At 46.4% G+C, this 18610-nt stretch overlaps 2 protein-coding genes across 10 annotated transcripts; one reads left to right on the top strand and one right to left on the bottom strand.

Annotated features, from left to right (window-relative positions):
• Nucleotides 1–90: 90 nt before the first annotated feature.
• On the bottom strand, nt 91–13175 carry PAN2 (PAN2 poly(A) specific ribonuclease subunit). Of its 7 annotated transcripts, none has more exons than XM_011375666.2 (26): nt 13039–13175; nt 12043–12430; nt 9424–9593; nt 9190–9310; nt 8944–9021; nt 8306–8573; nt 7546–7888; nt 7251–7347; nt 6264–6383; nt 5932–6051; nt 5544–5672; nt 5218–5417; nt 4973–5109; nt 4761–4867; nt 4460–4558; nt 4269–4342; nt 4015–4162; nt 3590–3733; nt 3394–3453; nt 3101–3191; nt 2349–2506; nt 2106–2249; nt 1795–1974; nt 1575–1668; nt 1116–1313; nt 91–794 (listed from the first exon to the last, which is right to left on the bottom strand). In XM_011375666.2, exons 2-26 carry the CDS (start codon nt 12322–12324, stop codon nt 760–762), a joined length of 3597 nt encoding a protein of 1198 aa, XP_011373968.1. In that variant the 5' UTR covers nt 12325–12430; nt 13039–13175; the 3' UTR covers nt 91–759. The 7 variants fall into 7 exon arrangements, 6 of the variants coding, with proteins under 6 accessions (XP_011373968.1, XP_011373966.1, XP_011373967.1 ...); XM_011375664.2 differs by having other exon boundaries at nt 101–794; nt 4961–5109; XR_896826.2 differs by having other exon boundaries at nt 109–794; nt 1116–1345; nt 4961–5109.
• Nucleotides 13094–18133, top strand: IL23A (interleukin 23 subunit alpha). 3 transcript variants are annotated; one of them, XM_023520704.1, is made up of 5 exons: nt 13094–13293; nt 14893–16622; nt 16807–16908; nt 17418–17564; nt 17663–18133. In XM_023520704.1, the coding sequence occupies exons 2-5, from the start codon at nt 16461–16463 to the stop codon at nt 17822–17824; spliced, it is 573 nt and encodes a 190-aa protein (XP_023376472.1). In that variant the 5' UTR covers nt 13094–13293; nt 14893–16460; the 3' UTR covers nt 17825–18133. The 3 variants fall into 3 exon arrangements, 2 of the variants coding, with proteins under 2 accessions (XP_023376472.1, XP_011373971.1); XM_011375669.2 differs by lacking the exon at nt 13094–13293 and adding an exon at nt 13304–14734; XR_002776336.1 differs by lacking the exons at nt 13094–13293; nt 17663–18133 and having other exon boundaries at nt 13304–14999; nt 17418–17584.
• The last annotated feature ends 477 nt before the right edge of the window (nt 18134–18610 follow it).

Raw genomic sequence — 18610 nt, 5'->3', positions numbered from 1 at the left:
GAAAGCCTTAGGTTTTCTCAGTTGTAATAGAAAGCCAACAACAAAGGAAAGGACTTAAATCAGAGAACCCCACCCCCGCAGGTCTCCAGGGAGATAGATGACAGCCAATAATATTTTTGTTTTTATTTTATAAAACATGCGGTTTAAAACAAACAAAATAAAAAAACAAGAAAACAAAACTTGGGACAGGAGAGTGGAGTGGATGGAAGACAGATGCTTCTCAGCTGTCAGCAGGAGTGTAGCCAGCAACCAAGCTTCTGGACCCAAAGGCCTTTTTGGCAATGTTAGTCTTGGCAATACTGGTTTGCCGGGGTCACCAAGACTACATGCTGGCTCCTTCTGGCATCCCATGAGCAGTCAGACTTGAACTAGGTCTTAGCTACTGTTGGATCCAGTCACTGTCCAGTACATCAGTCCTTAGCTAAATAGGAATTGAGAGTTTTGGTTCCAGGATCTTCCTTGCCTGGATATTAATCAGCCAGGATATTTATTAAGAATACCAATTACTTTCCATCTGGGTCAATTCTAGACTCTGTTTCTGGCCCACTGTTTTGCAAAGGATGAGAAAAGAATCTGGCTCCTAGATCCTTTGCAACAATTCTGCTGCATTTCAGTTCTATTAATAGCACCATCTATAAACCCTGAGCAGGTCCAATTCTGGAAGTGGACAGGGTATAGCCAACATGAAAAGCCACATCCCTGTTCTGGGGCCACAGAACACTGAAGGGAGAGGCAGTAGTTCCTTGGGAGAGGGTGAGGTCAGAGCGCCAGCACTGAGGAAAAAACAGCTGCATCTGTCAGAGACAAAACCAAGAGCACTGATAAGTCTTAAGGTGGAGAAAAAGCACCTGGGATACTTCTTATGAAGGAAAAATCCAAGAGAAAAGAGGGCATGGACCTCCCACAAACATTTTAGAACTGGGCAAGAGGAGGTTAGGACCAATATAGAGTTTCAGTAACAAAATCTATTTCACTTTTGGGATAATTAAGTCCTTTACAAATATAACGTAGGGCTGGTACTGTTGTTAACATCATCTTCATTACTGTGGTATAATCTTACATAGGCGATCAAAACCCACCCAGTCCAGTTTCCCTTGTCCCATCCCAAGCCTTACTCTTGGGACTTGTCTGGCCCTCAGGCTCAGGCACCTTCCAGTCCATCTTTCGGCCCTTCTCATAAAGACCCTTGAGCACTTTGTGGAAGGACTCTGGCTCAGTGCCATTTTTGCTTAGCTCTAGATACTTTCGGTAGAGCTGAAGGGCTGTGCGGGCATCCTCAATACTGTCATGGGTCTCCCCTTGAATCTTCAGGTCTGGGGGAAGTAGAGGTGGAATAGTTTGGGACCTAGCAAAGGAAGGTAAGAACGTGTCCCCTACTCACATCCCCAACTTCGGATAAACAATAAAAAACCTGACTGCCCTTAAGGGAAAGAGCCAAACACCATCCCTGGTACGCAATGGGGATACTGAAGCTAACTAAATCCATTAGTAACTCTCACCACTAACTTAGGGTCCCTCCAACACTTTTTCCTGCTCTTTCTTAATGAGCACCACTAGGGCTTTCAAGTACTCACCCAGAAAGTACCAAGCAAGAAATCGTAGGGAAATCATTCGTTTTCTGGGCATGTGAAACAGATAGACAGTGTCAAGGACCTGGTCCTTGGGCACCTGGCAGGGATAAAAGAATGGGAGGCTGAAGGTAGAGGATCCATAATTTCATATTCTCCAAAAGCATAATGTATACCCTAAGGGGTCCACACTCAAAGAAGACTCTTAAAAGGGCCCTGCCCGAACCATGAGATTGATGACCCGGAAGTCCTTCTGCAGACCATGACCCACAAACTTGACTCCGATGTCTATGAGAAAACGAAGTTTTAAGTAGGTAGACTTGAGAGTTGTGAGGTGCTTAGAGGAAATCTTCGCATCAAGGTCTCCTGGTTTTATCCCTGAGTACTGAGTCAAGTAATCCACCACCTAGGGACAGAGAAAAGGACAAGTCTCCAGGAAGCGAGGTGCAAGGTCTCCCCCTACCACTCTTTCCTGAGTTCTAAAGCACTCTAAATAAGCACAGAGTCTGTCTCACTTGCACCTCCATGTCCTAATACCTGCTCCTGGGTAGAGATGTAGTCATCAATGAAGGGGATACCCTCATTAGGTCCCTGGCCCCGAACACAGGTAATCCTTGCTACTGACATCTGGCTTGGTTTGATGGTAGACTTGGTGCCATCACTGCGCAACTCTGCTTCCTCCTACGTGAGAAAAGTTAATACAGGAAGCAGAGAAATGCTTATGACTCCTAATATCCCCAGAGTTCTGTCCCAACACCCCTCATTTCTGCTCTTGGTTACCTCATTAAGGGTGACAAACTCAGCATCCAAGCCCACCAGGTCCCCAACCTGTGGCATCTCATTCAGCATCAGTGGAATAAAGGTAGTATGTGTTTTCCGCTGCTTCCGTGCAAGTGAGGCTTCAGCTAGCAGGACACTTGCCTCAATAGGGTTCTTGACTAGAAGAGAGAATCCAGAAGACAGATGCTGGGGACAGGGAAGTGACCAGGGGAGGGAAGCCCAGGTGGCTGACCAGAGACCAGGTCTATACTGTGATCCCTCAATCATGTGAGTAAACAGATCATGTTTGATGAAAACAGCAGGTAGATGGAACATATGAAATCAGAAAATTATCTTGAAATATAGTTAAGAAAAAAAGTCGACAGGAAAGAATAAAAATTTCACTTTGTATTTTAGCTTAGAAAACCTAGAAGACTGAAGTTACAGAGAAACTTCAGTTTAAAGGCACCAAACAAGGACTTAATAAGGAGTTCATCTCTAAAAGAAGAGATCTTTCACTTGGGGATAAGAATTAAGAGTCAAAATCATAATCTTAGCCATTTTGATCAGACTTCCCCCCATCACCTCTTTCCCATTACACCCTCAGGATCTCCAGCTTCTAACTTTAAGACCTGAAGAGCAGAAATCTCTGTAGTATCCCTGGAAATATTAACACTGGTTACAGATTCTAATCTTAACAAGCTATTTCCCAGGTCTCTTCCTGAAGACCAATCTAAACTGTTCATACCTTGGGTCTACTCTGTACCACTTACTGTTCAGGTTGTATTTGGAATTAAGATTCCTTTTGATGTAATAAAGGATAGCAGGCACTTTCCAGTTCATGTCAAACTGCACAGCTTCATGCTATAAAAGAAAAAGCACTTAATGGCCCCCTTTCCCTTTTTCCCCAAGTCAGAAGACAGGACTCAAGTGCTGTTTTTAGCTCTGCTAATGCTTTTTATTCTTGAGAACCCATCCCTTTCTCCTGGCATTCTCTAGGGCACTGAGGATGAGGATGCTAGGAAAAAGGGAGATGAAAGGAGGAATACAGGGTGTTATAACTAACCTTATCAATAGGTTCAATAAGAAAGTCATTGAAGAGATACCACTGCTGGTGGGTAACACCCTATGGAGATAAAGAGAAAAACTGATGCCAAAGTGATGGCTGGAACCAATCTAGCTCAGACCGAAGATAAGGACAGATCTGGGATTCCACTGTGGCCGCCACCAGGAGCGTCCCTGCCCTGTACTACTTCACTCACCTCCTTCCGTTGGTGGTAGGTCTCTCCAACTTTGATGTGAGCCACCAGGCTGCCCCCTGTGCGTGAGTCCAGGATGTGTACCACAGTAGCCATCAGGTCATACACATAGACACCATGCTCCTCCTCTGCCCTGGCTGGGCCCCACTGTGAGGGGGGTACCCAGGCTGCTAAGCTAAGTTTAAGGATGGGGGAGGAAGGGGAATGGGGATAGAGGACTGGGACTTTGGGGTATGGGATGGGGGACCAGGGTGGGTTATTTCCATTCTAGCCCAACAGTAAACTGAGTCACTTCGGAAAAGCCCACAACTGGTAAATACTCAGCCTTATTCCCTTTCTTTTCTCTATAGTAAGTTCCACCTTCCCCCTGCCCTGCTTCTGACCGTCTTTCTCTCCATTACCCCTCCTCTTCCCAATTTTCCAACAACCTGCATCTCATCCACATCAGTCCAATTGCAAACATCTAGTCCTTTGTTCTTGGTCATCTTCATACGAATGGAGAAAGGAAGCCAGACATTCTTTAACTCCTCAATGGAAGGACACATCAGCATGCCCTCTGGACTCCCAAGTTCCTTCCTATCAGAACAGGAGAAATGGAAATATGTTCTGAGGAGATCTAGCCAATGACATGAGGAGCCACTGAGTAGTTCAATCCTTTGAGCACTCCCAAGACAGTACCTACCAATTAGCCAAAGTAAACTCCTTGTTCTTGGAGATTTCCCCACCATGCTTCTTTATTGCCATCTTGAAGGCAACCTGAACACAAAGGAGAAAATATCTGATCCCTCAGGAACATTAAACATATTTGGAAGTCAGAAAAGGGGAAAAACTAAAAAGTACTCCTAAGGCCCTGTTTCCAGCCCTAGTCCTTACCTCAGCCTGCATTCTCCAGAAGTCAGCTTCTTTCAAGCTATTCACTTCACAATTGATGACAAGAATATCTGGCAGATGGCGGATGTTGCGGGTCTGAATCTGAGAGGATAAAGCAAACAAGGAATGGCAGAGAGCCTACAGGGAAAGAAACCTGGAAAGGAACAGTAAAACCTGGATCTGTATCCTCAAACTGGGGTTCTTCCCCTCCCTATTGATCCCTGGATGGCAGTGCTGACCTGGCCAGCCCCAGATGAGAACTATGGCTGAGTTCCCAACATGACCAGTGCAATAGTCCACTCACCGTGGGCTGGTACTTTTCACAGTTGTCACACCAGGCCTGTGTATTCTGCTCCAGACAGATGCTTCGCTTTAGTACCTGAGCAAAGTCACAGTTCTTCCCAGTTTTATCTGTGGGGAAACTGGCTGCTTCACTCCAGGTTCTCCCTTCTACTCACCGTTAGCATTAGCCCCCCCAATACCCTCTCCAGCTACAGGGTATACCACTGTTGCTACCCTCAGGGTAGGAGAGCGTGAAGAGCAGGGTGGATGAGGCTCGCACGGTCTCACTGCCACAGCGGCAGAGGCTGCAGTTCTCCATTTCACAGCTGAACAGCTGCCCAATGACAGAGTCCCCCGATGAGCAAAAGCTGCTAAGGGTGGGAAGGGTGATATATGTCCACTGAGGGAGTTAGGAGACCCTGTAAGTCACAGAGGGGCCTGTCATGGTGGCTTTAACTATTCCTGTCCTAATTCCATACCTGCCTCCAGCACCTCGATAAGCTTGGGGTACTTCCAGCTCCTGCATGTCCTGATGCAGTTGAGTGAGAATGAAGCGATTCCACCTCTGAATGAGCCTGGCCAGATTGCCCTTGCCCGAAGCCTCGTCTGAGTCAGCCAGGATCAGACCAAGGGCTGAGGCTTCAGGAATAGTGCGGAATGCCCGAAGAAAATTACTGCCCTGGAATCCAGAAGTGTGTTGGTGGAAAGGGGTTATTTTCTCTTTCGTGGCCATTTTCACAGTGATGTCTCTGCTTGCTATCCACCTCCCTTCTCTTTTAGTTGTCCCAGGTCTCCAGGCACTGACCTGACAAGGGTCACCTCGGGAGAGGTCCAACATGTGGAACAGGAAGCCCAGCTCACATGCCAGGCAGAACTCCTTCTGGCAAAGGTGGTTCTGGATTAGGCAGCGAACAGGCTCCAGGAAATAGAGCACCTGGAGGGAAAAGCAAAACTGACTCAAGCAACTGCTACGGGGAGGAAGAGGGATGGAAGGGTTAAGTGAGCTGGGGGAGTCCACTGAAGAAGTGGAGCTCACAGAGGAGACTTGAAGGGCATGGAACAAGAAAGAATAGTAGAGGAGGCTGTGGTAAAGTGGGCTTGGTTGGGGAGACATGGAAAAAGAGTATGGGTTGTGGGGCCACAGAGACGAAAGGCAACAGACATGTTTAAGTCACAGGAATACCCACCCTTACCTGGATCATGCAGTTACAGTAGGCATTGGGGATGTGAGGCTCTAATCCAGCAAACAGGGTCTTATTGTAGTGTTTGAAGTCAAAGTCCTCTAGCCCTAGCTTGGAGTATTTGATGGTCACCTGAGGCAGAAACAGTCTGAGCAAGATGAAGATATCCTCAGAGTCCCCTAATCTTCACAGAACCCATAACCTTCCGTAAAACCTCCCTCCTGAGTCCAGGGTGGTAGGTGAAGGCTTCTCGACTGAGTCCTTCAGTCCTTTCCCATATGACCCCCTTCCCTGGAACCTTTTCCCACATCCCAGAGGGCTCCTTCCTCGGTATCCCTCAGCACCTTGCGATATTTCTTAGAGACCATGTGGAGATATGGCTCCTCTTCCCGCCCTATTGGTGACTCAGTGACCTGGCTGAAGCTGTCAAATTCACTGTCTGACTCCTTGAGTCGGTAAGGAATCTAGAATTTTTAAAAAGAGGTAACCTTGTTGGATATCTTAAGACATCTTTTGTTCCCCTTACCCTTATCCCAACTTTGAAACAGACACCAAGTTCTCAACCTTCTGATTTTTTTTTCATAGGGTTTTCAGCATTCACAGCTTCTTTTTCATTCCCAGTGCTATCATCCTACCTCACCACAGCTGAACAACTGTGATGGCTTCCATGCTGGGCTCCCCACATTCACTCTGTACAGCATACCGCAACCAAACTAATCCTCCCAAACTGTCCCTTTCAGTGCATCACTTCTTCCACCACACACTGGATTTTAAGGCCTTACAATCAGGCTCTTTCCAACCCTAATCACGCTATTTCCCAATACTGACAGCCACTCCAGCCACATAGTAGAGTCTCCATCAGGTATCCCTTTCGTAGTTGTGTCTCTTGAGACCTTTACTAACACTGATCTTTTGTCTTGAACGTGCTCTGCTGTTATTTCTACTTACCCATGTCTCACTTCTCCAGCTCAATATCCACGTTAGTATGCCTTCCCTGACCACTCTAGCCCAGAGTAAAATTTTCCCTCCAAAAAGCTCAGGCAATGAATGCTTACTTATGACATTCCTCCAGCATTTAACAACAGAACATAATTTGTTATGGGTAGATCTTATCTTCATCAACCAAATACTACTTAAGAGCAAGGACCCTATCTTTTATGTCTCTGAATCCTCCCTAAAACCTACCTTCATAGTACCTTCAATTTAGTAGGCTTCAAAAAAATCTTTACTGACTACAAACAAAAACTACTGAAGACTAATAAAGGAAAAAGACGGGAGAAATGCCAGTGGGCTGGGTGGGGAGGGGCTGACCTTCTCCCTTCTGAACATACCTGATTACGAAGCCTGGTACGGGGATTAGGGGCATAGCCAATGAAGCCCACCTTCTTCATGGTGCGCAGAATCTCTGCATCCACAGGGGGTGCTCGCCTATAATATATCATAGTTCTAGGGCTTGAAGGTTGCAGTATCTGCCCGATCCCCAATCCCCAAGGGGCCAGAAAAAAAGAAAATACTGAAGGTAGACATCAATCAGGAAAGAAGCAGAATAATAACAGGGCTTGCAGAGAATCTCAGTATCTCAGCCCTTTACCCCTCCCCTCTTTTGGCCCAGATGAGAGATACAACCTGGGAGCTGGAGCAGAGTTGGCAGCAGGCCAATCGGAGAGAAGAGTGTCAGTGGTGAGTGGGACAGGGATGAGAGAAAGAGGCAGCAGGTCCTGGCTCCAGTCCAGAGGAGGCAGTGAGTCCACAAGACAGGGCAAAGCAAACTCGGTTTCCCGGGAGTAGGGGTTGAAGGAAGGCTCAGGGGAGTCAGTCCAGAGGTGTACGCAGCCCTCAGAATCCCCAAAGGCCAGGGCCTGCTTGCTGGCTGACACATCAAACGTCATCAGCAGAGGTCCCACAGGATTCACATGAAAGATGTCTGCTGGGTTGGCCAGGCCTGTGGGCTCACAAAACTGGCATTGCCCTAGGAAGAAGGAGGAGGCCCACTGAGCAAGCCCTGTAAGGCAAAAGGGAACCATCCTTTGTGCCCTTCCTACCCTCTTCCCTTGGTATCAAAGAAAGATGGGCTCCAAATCCATTCCTAGAGATAGAGAAAACACCATCTAATGCCTTCCCATAAACCACAGTGAGGTTTGTTATGCAGCAAAGGGCAGTTTTACAGTTGATTTGCCTGCTCCACTTTCATTTTTTTCTGTGTTCTTCGCACCCAGGGAGAAAATAAAAACTTTAATCTCTGACCAAACCTAAGCGAGACCGGCATGCCCTGCTGAAAGGTTACTTTTTTCCCCAACAAAGAAGTTCCTGGGAGTATACTCCTTCTGGCACCTAGTTCTCTTTTGCTTGTCAATCCCTTTCACACCGTCTTACATCCCCTTCATACCTGACTGGGAGATGATAGCAAGACGAGAAGTATATGTAGGGATGAAGCGCAAGAAGGCAGGATCCACATGTACTTGAAGTGGTGTGATGGCACGCATCATGCGCAGATCATACACTTTGAGGAAACGGTCACACGCGAGGCCAGTGAGGCGGCTGGAGAAGCCGCAGGCGGCCAAGAGGTTGCCATGCACATCAAAATCTGACAGACTCCCTGAGAAAGCATCGAACTCATGCTCCACCTTAAAAGTACGAAGGTCTCGCAGGGAGATCTGAAGAAGAGATAACTGGGTTAGCTACCAAAGCTGTTATCAGAAAGTACCTGTTAGGAAACTACCTATCCTGTCCCTACAAAAAGAACTATGGCTCTAGGATATGGGCAATTAAACCACAGAAAGGGCAAAAAGAGAAGCCAAGGGCTGGAAGGGACCCCAGAGAGAACTCTTGTTTACCCTTTTGCCTCTAAGACACCTAGTTTCAACAGAAAACATCAGGCTGAAAGATAATCTCATAGTATAACATGGCAGGATAGGAATTCGATTCACTCTTCCTTTCCTCCCAACCGCAGCCCTACAATTGAGGGAAAGGCTGAGCCCAGTCACATATCTGGTGAAACAGGGAGGAAAAATGGAACTTAGCCACTTTGCCAGATGTGTGGCCACAGAAGAAGAAGCGGTTTGACTGTCTCATGATGGTGACTCCAGGTGTCTCGACTGCATACTGGGGAGAGAAGCAAGAGAAATCAGTAAAAATGGTTCTTCCTACAAACCAAAAGAACAGAAAGGTCGCCCATATATCTTAGGTATGTTCCCAGCCCAGGTATTATCCACTGCCCCTGCCATAAAAATCTAACACCCTGCTTGGGTCTTTTGTGCCCCATGCTTATACCTTCTGAGTCTCCTGGACAGTATTAAGGTCAATCTCCAAAATGTGGTTCTGCAGCCCACCAACGAGTAGTGTGCTGCTGTCAGTCAGCAGGAGACTGTGCATATCCTCATTCTCATCCAGCCTGTGAGGGAGAGGAAAGGCTATGAGGCCAGGGTCTGAAAAGCTTCCAATCCTTTAGCCTTCCCACTCTATAAGGGACCCCCTTTCTGAGACTAGAGCTGAGAAGCCACTTACAAGTAATCAAATATAATGAGGCCACCACGGGCCATATACTTGAGGTTGTTCTTGGTGAGAAAAAGGATACCATTCTCCAGGCTCTGAATTTGCCGAATGTCATCACTACCATTGACCTGAAAGGATGAGTAGCGCTCCAAGGCTGGACCAAAAAATGAAGTGGCATGACCCTGTAGGGGACAAAAAGATGAGACACCCCCAGAGTGGAGGCGTAGGGCCATCCCAGATACAAGTCAGGGACTAGACATTACTCAGCTTTCTTTCCAATCTTGCTTCCTGGCCTTTCTGGCTAGCAGCAACAAAGATGTAAGGGTAGACGCCAATCTTAGTGACAAATAAGACTGACAATACCATCTTGTATTTGTTCAACACTTTACAAAGTACCATTGTAAACTCTGCCTCATTTTATCCTCACAATGACTCTGCTGAAAGGTAATGGCTCAGTTAGTCTGAACAGTGTTCAGCTCAGGAACGTAGGTCCAAACCTTCACTGGCCAGATGGCTTTCTTATGTTCCACAGTCAAGTCTTAATCTCTATCAACCATGTGGGAAATGTGTACTGTGGGTCAAAGGCTGAAAAAGAGAGAATGTGAAACTCATTCTACCCTTGGCTCCTATGATTTCATTCACTCCTGGCTTCTCTCCTGACTTAGCTCATCATACCCTCTCTTTATGTGCTTCCTTTCAGGCCACTCTTGAAACATGGCTATTCCCAGCCCATTATCTTCTCACTCTACTTATTTTCCTAGGTAATCTCATCTACTCTCAAGGTTTTAACCATCCATTTTAAAACTGATAAACCCTAATTTTCTTCCCTAGTCCAGACCACTGCCTTAAGCTTGACTTAAACATCCAAATACCTACTAAACATCTCTCCTTAGATATCCCACAAGAACCTCAAACTCATTACATCCCAAACTAAATTCACCATTTTTACCCCATTTCAGTTCTTCTGTATTCTCTATGGTAACATGATCTACCTGGTGGACCGAGTCACTGGTAGTTAACTTGTCTTGTTTATTTTACTTCCTAAATATTTTCCAAATCTGTTCTCATATAAGCATCTCTACAGTGCTTCACTCAGGCCTTCATCATATTTTATGTGAACTACTACAACAGCCTACACACTGATCTTAAGAGTCCTACCTCATCCCGCTTAAATCAACTCTATACTGCTACCTCAGTACTCCACCGAAGATGCAAAATGGACCTTGTCATTCTGGATAAAAATGTCTGGTGGCCTGAAGGATGACGTCTAAGCTCTTTTAACATAGCATATGAGGTTTTTCTAGAATGGTCTTCCCTCAGATGTCCATGGCTCCCTCCCTCCAAGATAGCTTAGAATGCACATCCTGGCCTGCATCCTGTTCTCTACTCAAATGTGACTTTATCAGAGAAACTTTCCCTGACCATCTATCTAAAGTAGCAACATCTCCTACCCTTCATTAACTCAACATCCTTATTCCACTTAATTTTTCCAACACCTGATACATTATAAATGTATTTTTGTTGCCTTTTTAAAACGCTTATTCCAAACCCAGACCCCAGAGCAAGGTTTGGCACTTAGTAGGTGCTCAAAAAACACTAGCTGAATGAACAAATGTCTAACTTTTCAGTTTCATCTTCCAAACCAGTAAACACTAATTGCTTGTAGTTCTGGCATTCTACAATCACTATGCTGTGTGTTACCTTTGTTTACCCCCACTGCTTTCGCCAAGATAGCATTTTCCTCTCTTATTCACCTGACTTCTACTCACCTCTCAAGACTCAGTTTGGGTGTCACTTTCTTCTTGAGGTCCTCTGACTCTCTTCTATGCTCACCAGTACCCAGTATCTATTTTCACATTGACATTTAGTAGTTTACATCCTAAATTCATAATTATTAAGTCAAGTAGTTGTTTCTTCTAAAGTACCATAAATTATCTGTTTATATGTCTTTTTCCTCATTGTCCTGTAAACTCCTTGAGGGCAAAGATTATGTTTTATTCAGCTTTATTCCCTGAGTCTAGCATAGCAGTAGATACTGCACACTGAAATGAATGTACTACCAAAAAAATTCATTCTTTCCAATGGAAAAACAATTCACACCTTATGGAAAGTAAATTAGTAAATCAAGGCTAGCATGTTATTTCTTATAAAATCTTCAGGCTCCCTAGTGTACTGGCAGTATGGACATATATTTTTAAAAATCAACATTGATAACTGCTCTCAGAGACTAAAATCAGGCAGAAAAGACAGTCTGTGTAAAATATACAGAAACATGCATTAAACATTCTATAATTACAAAAATGGAAAACAGTGGAGGGACATTAGATATTGGATTTGGATGGCTACAGACTGATAGGTACACTTATCAAAATTAATCAAAGCATGGAATGGGCAAACTGTGGTAGAAGTGGAATGCCGTCTGAAAAAGAACACCTACGTACCATCCCTGGATTCCATGACTCCCTCTTTCTCTCTCCACACCCTTTCTTTTGGCTTGACTTAGAGATCTAACTTATTCTCATCACCTCAACTTAGCTCTGGCTCCCTGCAAAGCAGCTGTCCTGGGGCTAAACCCAGATAAAACACATTCAACATCTCCTTTCAGCCTTTACAAAGGGGTACAGTTCTTACCCCGTGGCTTCCCACCCACAGCATCTCCTCGTGCAAGTCAAAGTGGGAGACGGAGACAGGCACACCCACTTCAGCCACCACACTGTGCAATTCAGAGTAGACACCTTCCATAATGTGCACTGATTCCTGGACAGGAAGAGCCTCCAAGGCCACTCCCTCTGGGTCCAGCTCCACATTCTGTAGCAGACTTGGATTCAGGTGGGCATCCAGGACAGGGTCCAGGGCAGAATGCATTGCCGGGGCATATTCTGCCAGTCCAGGGTCCAGACCCTCGAAGTTCATGATGACGGCGGCAGATTAAACCTGTATTACACCCTACCTTGCCACAGTCCCTTTAGAAACCTGACCCAACAACCTTCAGCAGGATAGCACCAGTGGGCATCCTGGCCTGCAAAGGGAAAGAGGTAGCTGAGTCAGGGGTAGGCCCACGTACTTGTATTTAGTGTATTTTTGGTTATATGGGCAGGAGTAAGATGAGGCAGGTGGGTAGGAAGCAGGAAAGAAGGGGATAGACAGCAGGGCAGAGGTGAGAGAAGTGTTGTCCCTCTTCTCCTCTAGGCCCTCTGTGGTCCGCACCACCCTACTATCTAACCTAATCTTTGACTTCCCTTTCAGTTCCCTTCAGGCCTGCTCGCTTGCCTGGTTCATCCCTGAACCATTAGTGGAAGGAGCAGCAATTTCGGGAGTAGGAATTAGATAGAGGGGTGTAAGGTGCTCGTTCCTCAAAATAAGGGGAGTTGGGAGGTGAGAACAAGAGAAGTCAGTTTCCCAGAATCCTCTGTTATGTTACCCAGGATTCTCTACGGGAAAACAAGTATGGCCAGTTACCCACAACTGGGGCGGGGGTAGGGGTACGTGATGGAAATGGCTAGTTACCCAGAATTCCCTGGGGGAACCAGAGAAATCAACTACCCAGAATTCTCCCCCGGCGGCGGGGAGGGATTAGGGCAGGGGTCAGATGTGTTCCTGGGATGCTTACGGGGATTGAGTCATTACCAAGATTTCTCCATGGCGGATATTTTGGAGCGCGTGGAATTTAAACGAGTAGGGGTAGAACAAGCGCCGTCAGCTCCGTGGGAAATTCCAGTTTCCCCAGTTCTCCCCCGCGCCTCACGCTCAACCTAACCCTGCACCGGAAAGGAGGCGGACTCTCAGTCGCAGCTTCCAATCAGGAATGCTTTGGGGCTCACCTCAGCCAATCAGAAGGAGCCAAGTGCAGACGGCTCCGCGTGAAGAGTGAGGCGGCTCTGGGTAAGAACAAGGGTTACGGTGCGCCGATAGGGACAAATGTAGTCAAGGCCTGGCTGTGTTTGACATATGTTGTTAAAAAGTAACCGCTCTCCTTTTAAACCTTCGTTGAACAACATTAGAGAATGCCAGTTTGGAAACCGAACTTTTATGCTCTCTATAACTTTAGAAACTATAATAAGAGACGCCCAAGGCAAAGTACTAGGAATCGATTGCTGGGTATTCCCAGCCTGGTGTAGTCCACCCCCTCTTTATGCGGTGCTCTTGTAAGCCACTCCGTCGCCGCTGACCCTGTTGCCCCCGAAACTCTGGCATTTCCTATCACAGATATGGACGAGAAAAGAAGGAAGCAGGAGCCAACATGCTAACACGGCCCAAGCAGCTGCGTCTTCTACAATTCTAACAGCATCCATCTGAAACTCCCATCTGTGATTATGACCTCCCCAGAGGCACCGGTGATATTCCTAGGGAACAGGACCCCTCAACTGTCAAATTCCCCTAGCTCGTGGAGCTGGACATTACCCCTCAGCGGGGCAGGAGCACGGCAAATTGAGACATTTGCTTTCCCTATAGTCTTACAAATTTAGCGTCAACAGTTATTCTGAGGGATTTTAGGGGCCTAACTCAGCTTTAACTGTTTTGGAATGGATCCAAGTTGTGAGATGTCTCCAAGGCACTTTAGCTCAGTTTCTAAAGGCCACATAGAGGGCCTCTTTGGTGGAAGGAATTCCTCACAGAAGATACATTTTCCTCAGTAAACACTGGTACTTGGACCTTCGTAAAAAGACCCAGAATTTAGACTTCCAGGACTCAGCATGTTCCTAACCTCGGTCAGAGGTCATAGACTGAGAGAAAAACAACTCGAAGGGTCTCTCAAATTAATCTGATTTCACAGGTCCCTAGGTTTAAAATCTCGCAAAATGGTTGGTGCTGGAAGATCTAGACAGTCAAATTGAGAAAAACTTCACAGACCCATGATAATGCAGGGCCTGAGATACCCAGAGATACCTGGGCTAAATGATCTACTTTATAAAGATGCTCTGTGTCTCCTCATAGTGTCTAAAATAATGGAACAATTGAGAATGCAGGATGGGAAGCCAGATTGTCTGCACTGGAATTCTGGCCACTTAGCTGATCTTGGACAAGTTACTTATCTCTGTGCCTCAGTTTCCTCATCTGTTTTATGGGGATGTTAATAGTACCTATCTCACTGGGTTGTTGTGAGAATTAAATGGGTTAATACATGAAAAGTGCTTAGATCAAGTACTTGGCATAAAGTGAGACTCGGATATATATTAGCCACTATTATTAACCACCTGGAAGAACTTCAGTTGGATTTGGAGTATGGGCATCCAACTGAAAAATCTACTTAGGAATGTTTTGTGAGTGTGATTTGCATAACGGTTGAAGCCCTGCTGACATCAAGGACTCCCTGCAGCTCCAGGTCAGATCTAGTCCTGGAAGTAGTTCCTGCCACACAACAGTCCCACAACTGCCCCACCAACCTTGCTTCCTACCCAACTCTGAAGCACCAGGAAGTGAAACAAAGCAGCAGAGCACCATGCCTCCACCTCACCCTTGTCCTTTTATCCCATCTCCCAGGGCTCCACTTCCTCCTCCTCCTCTTCACCTTTCATCTCCTGTACTTCAGGGATCCCAGAATGGGGACCAGCGGTGAGAAAGCATAGAACACATTATACAAAAGTGAGGTGAGCTCCCCTACTTCCAATCCCACCACCAATTTCCTTATTTTGTGTATCCATCATATGTGGGGAGAGGCAACCGTTTCTCACTCAAACTGAGATAACCTCTCTGATGCTGGAAATGTTTTATCCAAAGGGTGGATTTACCAGAGAGTCATATTTGAATCAGAAGTTTCACTGGGTAGTTTTGAATTATTCTAAGGGAGACCTCTGTCAAGGGTTTCTCAGAGGAATAGGGTCGACCTCTTGGGGAGGCTTTGGGAGCCATCAGTGTGGTCACCCATGGCCTCATTCTGACGTCCAAAGTGTCCTGGGACCCTCCACTGGGGTTGGGGCAGCCCCAGATTTGGACCACCCTCCACTCCTACGCCTAACCTCCCACTCTCAGCTGGATGTTGCATCAGGGAGGGTGATGAAATCAGTGTCAGCGGATTTTACCCATGGATGCAACAGGCTGAAGGACTGGCCAGGGTCATTGACACTGTGCACCTTCAACCACCCAGAACTCCTGGACTTCTTAGGCATGGCACAGGAGCTGCAATATCTAAATTGGACTTCTAGCCCTTGCTTACACTGGTGTCCCAAAAGGACCAATAGCTGAATCCCACAGAGCCCCATGAAGCTTTGGGCCACTAAGGTTGAAGAATCAGATGATTCTTAGCAACAATTCCCTCCCTCCAACAGCCCTCCTACCCTCCACAGTGAGGCCTGAAATGAGGAAACAGTAACACTTTATACAGTACTTATATAGCTGTCTCGTTCTCAAAATGCCTTCATGTCCATTCTCTCTCCCAGTTAAAATAACACTGTTCTCAATGGAGAAAAACCCCCTTATTTTTAGATAGAGGGCATCTGGTGGAAATCATACTTCATTCCAAACTGAGCTTGCCATGTCATTGGGAGATAAATGAATGCTTCTGTTTTGGTTTTTCCTCAGGCAGGAGGAGGTGAGGAAATTAGGTTTCGGGTTGGGGGTGGGTGGTTTATAGCTTTGAGAGGCAAAAAGATGAGGAAAAGGTTAAACAGGAAGGAACTTGAGACTAGATTCATTTAAATATTTGTTACTCCCACCCCCACAGCCTTCTATAGCCATTTCGATTCCTGGAGAGCATTACACATATGTTCCCATCCCAGGCCTCCAGCCACAGCAACCACACGAGTCATTTCCCCTGGAACTGAGGCTGCATACCTGGGCTCCCCATGGAGGGGAATGATGCAGGGAGGGGAATCCCACCTGCTGTTGAGTCACCTGCTAGTATAAAGGGAGGGTGTTACAATGCAGGGACCTTAAAAAGACTCGGAGACAAGGGGAGAAAAACAAGAGAAGCAGCTCAGAACCTCCGAGGGAACCAAACCAGAGACGCGCAGAACAAAGAATCAAGCTCAGAGCAAGGGGAAGTGGGTAGAGATTCCACAGGGACTGGTGCAAGGCAAAGAGCCAGCCAGACTTGAGAAACAGGCACCGAGATGCTGGGGAGTAGAGCTATGATGCTGCTGCTACTGCTGGCCTACCCTGCTCTGGGCTGGGCTGTGCCCAAAAGCAGCAGCCCTGCCTGGGCTCGGTGCCAGCAGCTCTCACAGAAGCTCTGCACACTGGCCTGGAGTGCACATCCACCAATGGGACATGTGGTGAGTGGCAGCCTCTGGAACCAAACAGGAGTCTCTCCAAGCTCTCCAAGGCTGCAGTGGAAGACTGTGGCGTTGGGTGGAAGCTAGAGGGTTAGGGCTCCTGGGGAAGTCATGGGCCTCAGGGTCCAAGTGGGGTTCGAAAGTACATATTTTATTTCTTCTCTCTTCCCAACCTCTCCTCCAGGATCTACCAAGAGAAGAGGGAGATGACGAGACTACAAATGATGTCCCCCATATCCAGTGTGAGGATGGTTGTGATCCTCAAGGTCTCAGGGTCAACAGTCAGGTACTAAGATGAGGCTGGGCCACAAGGAAGAGGGGACATATCTTGGCATGATGATGGTGAATTAGTAAAAGTTCTATCTGTCCTTGTCTGTTCAAGCTGTTATATGTAACAACATACCACAGACTGGGGAATTTATAAACAAATTTCTCACAACTCTGGTGACTGTGAGAAGTAAATCTCCAGGTCCATACCCAAGGAAATCAGGGTGCCAGCATGATTGGGTGAGGATCCTTTTCCAGGTTGCAGAGTTCTCATTGTATCCTCATATGACAGAGCTAGGGTGCTCCCTGGTCTCTTTTATAAGGCATTAATGACCTAACCACTTCCCTAAGGCCCCACCTCCTGATATCATCACATTAAGGGTTAGGATCTCAACATGTGAATTTTGTGGGGACACAAACATTCAGATCATAGTAGTGTCTAAGAATGGCAAAGAACTGCATGGATCTTTGGTGAATGAAGTGGGAAGAGGTTATCCATTTTCTTTCACTGCTTTCTTTTCTCCCCAGTCCTGCTTGCAAAGGATCCACCAGGGCCTGGTGTTTTACGAGAGGCTGCTAGGCTCAGACATTTTCACAGGAGAGCCTTCTTTGCTCTCCAGTGGCCCTGTGATCCAGCTTCACGCCTCCCTTTTGGGTCTCAGGCAACTCTTGCAGGTATGAATTAGGAGTCTGGAGGATGGTGGCTTGCAGTCTCTGACAGACTGGGTGGTGAAGAATCTAGAGTCTTCTCTAATAGTGTCCTGTCCTTTCAGCCTGAGGGGCACCACTGGGAGACTGAGCAGACTCCAAGCCCCAGTCCTAGCCAACCATGGCAGCGCCTCCTTCTCCGCCTCAAGATTCTTCGCAGCCTCCAGGCCTTTGTGGCTATAGCTGCCAGGGTCTTTGCCCATGGAGCAGCAACCCTGAGCCCCTAAAGCCAACAGCTTAAGGATGGCACCCAGATCTCCATGGCTCAGCAATGCAAAGATGAACTTATCAGCCATGGTGCCTGTGAGCCAACAAGTGAATCAGTCCATTAATTTTAATGGGACTTCCATGTATTGAAAAATTACCAATACCGACTCACTTATAATGCTGACCTAGGACATGTTGAGTATTTATTAGCTGGAAAGGGAAAATTTGGGAATTTGGGTATTTATCCTCACAGCAGCAGTTTAGAGAAAAGGAGTATTTATTATATTTATATTGAATTATGCACTTTTTTCAATAAACATTTATGTGGATATGAGTCTAATTTCTAGGTTTGGTTTGGAAAAAGAAACGATGAAAAAATAGGGCCAAGGGACTATAAAATGCATCCTTCTACTCAGCAGGGCTACGGTGGAGGGGGTATTTCCTTATGACTTTCTGGTGTATAGAGTAACAGATCTTTTGGGTCTTGATCCCTGCATGGCTAAACGAGATGAATGGGATTACAAGGAGTTGAGATTAGGAAGTGGGGCCTCTTCCCTGTTTTCTTGGCCAACAGTGTATTTGGCCAAAGACAAGAATCATGATCACTATAGTATCAAAAGTCAGAGGCATTTGAGCAGGAAGGGCAGTCCAGGAAGATAAAAGTAAATCCCCCAAACTAATGGGATTCTCCCTTAAGAGACATCTGTGGGCCCCTTCAGAAGGGAGTTTGATTACCCAGTTGAACGAGAACCCTAAGGGATTAGTGATTATTTCCCTTCCTTTTCTCCATTGTCACAACATCAAAA

This window comes from Pteropus vampyrus, unplaced genomic scaffold (genome assembly GCF_000151845.1).
Source record: "Pteropus vampyrus isolate Shadow unplaced genomic scaffold, Pvam_2.0 Scaffold276, whole genome shotgun sequence".
NCBI classification, from domain to species: Eukaryota; Metazoa; Chordata; class Mammalia; order Chiroptera; family Pteropodidae; genus Pteropus; species Pteropus vampyrus.
The sequence above is the reverse complement of the archived record's forward strand: the minus strand, read 5'-3'. Positions and strand labels throughout refer to the sequence as shown.

What these genes read in the sequence shown, in the direction of transcription:
- PAN2 (XM_011375664.2), bottom strand. Translation starts at nt 12,324, where the DNA reads ATGAACTTCGAGGGTCTGGACCCTGGACTGGCAGAATATGCCCCGGCA. An exon ending in ACTGTAACTGCATGATCCAG is followed by an intron (nt 5,673 to 5,931) that starts GTAAGGGTGGGT and finishes TTTTCCCTCCAG; the next exon opens with GTGCTCTATTTCCTGGAGCC. An exon ending in GTGAAAAGTACCAGCCCACG is followed by an intron (nt 4,559 to 4,760) that starts GTGAGTGGACTA and finishes TTATCCTCTCAG; the next exon opens with ATTCAGACCCGCAACATCCG.
- IL23A (XM_023520704.1), top strand. Translation starts at nt 16,461, where the DNA reads ATGCTGGGGAGTAGAGCTATGATGCTGCTGCTACTGCTGGCCTACCCT. An exon ending in ATCCACCAATGGGACATGTG is followed by an intron (nt 16,623 to 16,806) that starts GTGAGTGGCAGC and finishes CCTCTCCTCCAG; the next exon opens with GATCTACCAAGAGAAGAGGG. An exon ending in GTCTCAGGCAACTCTTGCAG is followed by an intron (nt 17,565 to 17,662) that starts GTATGAATTAGG and finishes CTGTCCTTTCAG; the next exon opens with CCTGAGGGGCACCACTGGGA.